General features: G+C 38.8%; 2 protein-coding genes across 4 annotated transcripts in view; both read left to right on the top strand.

Annotated features, from left to right (window-relative positions):
* The window catches only part of Fsn (F-box synaptic protein), a 38,303-nt gene that overhangs the window by 31,397 nt on the left and 1,906 nt on the right, over positions 1–5,000 (top strand). For both annotated transcript variants that reach the window (XM_086548355.1, XM_086548352.1), the window contains exon 2: positions 4,079–4,182. In XM_086548355.1, coding sequence (XP_086404481.1) covers positions 4,079–4,180 — 102 coding nt within the window. In that variant the 3' untranslated portion in view covers positions 4,181–4,182. The remainder of the gene's footprint in view (positions 1–4,078; positions 4,183–5,000) is intronic.
* The window catches only part of LOC122257877 (uncharacterized), a 6,910-nt gene continuing 6,055 nt past the window's right edge, over positions 4,146–5,000 (top strand). For both annotated transcript variants that reach the window (XM_043023406.2, XM_086548396.1), the window contains exon 1: positions 4,146–4,182. The gene's annotated coding sequence lies outside the window, so the exon portion shown is untranslated. The remainder of the gene's footprint in view (positions 4,183–5,000) is intronic.

A 5,000-nucleotide genomic window follows, 5' to 3' on the forward strand; every position in this document is an offset into this window, starting at 1 on the left:
GTGCAATACAGTTATCCCGCGATGTTGCTATCGTTCATTTTGAATATGAATTTCGACTATATTTTTGTTCATATTTTTAAAATTTGTACTTTAAATTGGGCGCAATATATTTTTTGATCATATATTCGAGCAATACACACTGACAAAATCACACAATCTCACGCCATCCCCCCTTCCCCCTCACCTTGAATATCCTCTCCGCTCCCCCTCTCCCGACTCCCTCCTCACCTTGAGCATCTTCGTTCCTCTCTCCCGTGAAAACACGATGCATTTTTTCTACCCCAGAGCTATAGGCGAATTTTGTCCTGCATTGGCACTAACACATGGTTTGCGTTTAACCGACGCAAGCCAAGAAAATAAGGAAACACCTGAAAACATTTTAGCAAAACAAGTACAAGTCGAAGCAGACGCGTCCCTCGGTTTGGTTGGCACGCCTGCGCTCTCTCTGATAATCCGTAAATCTAATATTTTAATGTTCTGATTTACTTGGTTAGTTTAAGTGTAAAGCAAAATATAAAACTTTTTATTATCTATACTGCCTATATGTATATAGCATCATTTGTTACATGTGGAACTAGCATCTGGCGCAGAATTACCAACTGTATTTTAAAAATTAGAAATTCTTTACCTCCTGAAAACGGTATTTTGAACAAGAAAAATAAAGTTGAAAGCCCTTATCACTCTAGTACTAGAGATATGTTTATTAATGAATAGTGGTATGTTCAAATGAGCCTTGACTTCATGTATTGCTAGGTTAAGAACTTAGCAACACACTTGACCTTTTAAGTCGAGTGTGAGCTAGTGTTGCTTGTTTCTTAAAAAAAAGAGTGTGTATGCAGTGTATGGAATGATGTCGCAGTATACAATTTTAACTAATGGGAAGATCTTACAAGAAAAGCTAAATAGAAGATATAGCATTTCTGAATAGACTCATTATTTCAAAGTAACTCGAGTATTATTCCTCATTGTCTATTCCTAGATGATATAGACATTGCTAGTTAAATTCATAGATAATGAATATCTTAGCTGATATAAATTCCGTCAACCAATATAAAAAGTGCAGGTCTAATGCAATGTACACTACTTTCCTTATAGGTAAATAAATTTACATGTGTTATTATACACAGCCCTTGATGTAAACAATATCGGTCAGTTAAAACTGGATTGATAAAATTTATCTAAAGATATAGAAAAATCTTTATTTCAACTGTGGAGCATCTATATCATCTTGTCTAAGTAACAAACCTATCTAAACAGTTTAACGGTGGCATACACCCATCTTACACACGACATGTGTGTGTATGCGTACATGCATGCTCTCTCGTTCACATAAAGAAGTGCATGTATTCATACAAGCATGCGCGAGTACGCACTTTCATATGTGCAAGTGCATGTGCAGACGAACCTATACAAACACAGGTAAATACGTGGGTGTAAATCTATACGTCAAAGGGCAACGTGGATCAGCGACTCCTTCAAGTCCGTAAGCCTCCTAAAGATCTCACCCGACCACGAAGTCCACGTCTTCAGCCTCGACGATGCTGTCAGTATTAGTCGGACGTGATGTTAACTTGACAGCCGGTCGCATGGATGGCACGAGACCATGGCAGGTGCAGAGTGCCAGCACCTCAGTATCCGGTGCCTGCCTCAGTGCAACTTTAAGCTACACATACCGTACAAGCAACACTGCCTAGAATCACATTTTTGAATTTCCCAACCTAAAGAAGAACTTTGGGTAATCACTGATGAGCATTCGATTAAAGATAAGCAATGCAATGATAAAGAATTCCAATCTGCCACACATAAAAACTCCTTCTTGATATCATCTTAACTTCAAAGAGGGGATGGGACAAGTTGTAAAGATTTGGTGACAAGCTTTCCTTTCATGTAAGAATATTTTCTTTATTCTATTACAATTTCACAAATACAATACATTTTATATTTCCCATTATGTCTATATTTGGAATGTCATATCAGTATCAGCCAATACATCGAAACTCATGGCAAAGTTTATTCTATAAGAACAGCCGTAATTAAAAAAGGTGATCCTTTGTCCGTATTCAGTCACTGCTTCTTCAATCAGATTTACCAAATTATATTCACATTGGCTAAAGTGAAATGATTCTGGGACATTTGGGGAAACTTTATTTCTCTAAAATAAACATAAAAGACAAGATGTGGAAAGATTGCCTTTTCGGGGCTACACGAGGGCCTCGCTAATGAAAAAATATTTCAATAAGTTCGATGACGTCCATATGCAAAAGCTTAGGCACACGAGGGCGTTGCTAAGAGATGAAGCTGGGTGAACATTCAAATGCTGCCCTAAAGGCCATAAGTTTCCCTTTAAAAATACATTGAACACACAGGAAGAAGCAGTACGAAGATTGGACCAGTCATCATGCTCCTGTAGTTATAATCAAATGGGAAAAGATCATTTCAGCAAATCAACTGATTATGTCACTACCATGCGTATTCTTATCAAAACATTCAGGGGAGAAATGTATATTTCATCGATCGATCATCCGGTATCTACGGTATCAATGCATGTATGCGCGCGCAAGCATTGCGGAAGATTGGTTTCTCCTCTAAAACATCACTCGATGCTCCGTTTCCACTATGTTAGGGGGACTATGTAGCGAAACTGCACTTAATGTGAGGCCACACAAAGATTAGATCTCACAAGCAAACACTGCTGTAAAAGCTTTCATAATCTTTTAGCGAAACAATATTTGATCTGACCACGATTACATGCTAACCAAAAATGCACTACAGCCATGCAAGCAACAGAAAGCAAGATAGCTGGCCTTTCTCAAGATCTAACGGGGAGTTTTGAAGTTACTATCAACAGAGACTTGCACAATATTTTAAAAGCAACTGTAGGATTTTTCGAGCTACGCCGAGGGAACCTTCGATTTCAGAACGAGCACCTGAAATTTGCTTTGCAATACCTTTGGTAAAGAGTCAAAGCAGCCTGGCGGTTATGTCTTTGTTTGGAAAGGTTGGTTTTAATCGTTTCCAAAAAGTTATTTCAGATTTAAGGATCATGTGTTCCCCTTTTCTTCAGGGCTAATATTAAAAAAAAAAAAAAAAATCATAAAGTTAACGCCTTCAAATGCTGCAAGTGGGAAAAATATCTTATTTATGATTTCTGTACACGTTGCTGTTCCTATTGCGTTGTTAGAAGAAGAGGCCTACAACTGCACAATCATTTAAAACCTCCGCGCGGGAAGAATCATAAATCTTGCATATACAAGTGCCCTTATGCAGATATCAATGTAGTTACATGATGTTCGTCCCGTGCAATTTACTTTCGTGTCTTCTTTCCCCTCCTCTCGCTTCTTAATGATTCGGACTCGAGTCTCTCAACCTGCCAATGAACGTAAGGCAAAATTATTTTTAAAAAATAAAACATACTTTAAATCTAAAGCTCATTTACAAGTGGGTAACCGTTTAACGGCAATAGTCAGTGCTAGCCTGTCGCGTAGCCACCCGACGCCACATACTGTACGCACACACCATTGATTAACATTAACCAGGGAATAATATTGACCTTCTCACAATATCGCATTTTACACCCATTTAAAGGACTAAAGAATGTAGTTTTTTCTGACAATTATTCAAAAAAAAAATCATCACCATTTTCAATGAAAAAAATATTATTAAATATACCAGAAATTACAGAAATATATTCGCCGAGCGTCGTGGAGAAGACTTCGGTTTTTCCGTGCATTTAATGGAACAATTTATTTCAGGCTAGATATCGGTTAAATAAATGTATAAAAAATACTGGCGTACACTTTAAGTCATATATTATTTTTTAGGACTGTTTTGAAGTAAGTATATTACTAGTTATTTCCAGAATCAATTTTTTCCCGACCTCCTACCTCGACGCCGAAAATATCCAGCGAATAACCAGGGGACACCACCGATTTATTTCTTTAAACCCTTTAGACCCTAGATTACCCCTCCTTCCTATTTTCTAGAAAATCATACGGTCCCTGGGTATTTTTTGAAAAATAATAATGACGCTCCCCAGTGCATAGGAAAGCTGAAAATAATATCTGAAATTAATTTCTAGCTGGTCTCGCTGGCTGCTTCGCCTCCCAAGCCGCCGCTCTTCGCCGCCGCCGCTTCACATCCCCGCCAGACGCCGCCCTTACGAGTCAAACTACCTCCGTGAATGTAAGTTTTTAATACTTCTTTGCCATTAATTCACTGCCTAGGTAGGAGGGTATAGTTGGGGAAATAAGGCACGGAGGTACTGGAGCGACTCTCGACCTAGAGGTCCTGGAGTGGTTGGTATTTTTAGTTTTTTTTAAGGATTTGTGGTGTGGGGTCGCCGGGTGGAGGGAGGGCGGCGGCGGCTATGGCGGCGTCAGCACCCACTCGTCAACATCAAATCTCCCGCCAAGAGATAGGTCCCGATGTTGTGGCGGGACCTGTGAACAGCGCAAAGGAAATGATTGCTGCTTGCGGGGCGTGTAGGGACGCGTTACTAGACGTTTTTGAGGCGGATTGGGTTAAACTTGGGTTCTTGTGGCGTGGGGGGGAAAATGGCGCCTCTGGGGACCTCCTTTGGCATCGCGTGTGTGAAGCTGGGCCACATTTGCGAAAGCGAGATATTTTCTTTTCCTGTCCTTTATTTCGCATTCTCACCATTTTTTTGTCTCGAGAAATTTTAATCGAAGACCCAATTGTCGTATATCATGAAAACAAAGGGAATCTGTTCATTTTACAAATATATATAAATAGATGCAATTCTGTTTTTTGCAGAGCTTGCCATCAACTGTAAATTACGTCAATCGTTAAGATTTGATATTTCAGGTCAGGGTATAGGTTTAAAAAATATATGAATATATATATACATATTTGGTTAGATTTAATTGCATATACTTTATGTGTAATTGGAAATTTAAGTGGTAATTGACTTGATCATTGTAGACATGCAGTATGTTGTATTTAGTAATGCAACTTTGCATTATTACTGTAAATTATTTCTA

This window comes from Penaeus japonicus, unplaced genomic scaffold (genome assembly GCF_977035675.1).
Source record: "Penaeus japonicus unplaced genomic scaffold, GWHDUDI00000001_assembly GWHDUDI00000002, whole genome shotgun sequence".
In the NCBI taxonomy this organism is placed as follows: domain Eukaryota; kingdom Metazoa; phylum Arthropoda; class Malacostraca; order Decapoda; family Penaeidae; genus Penaeus; species Penaeus japonicus.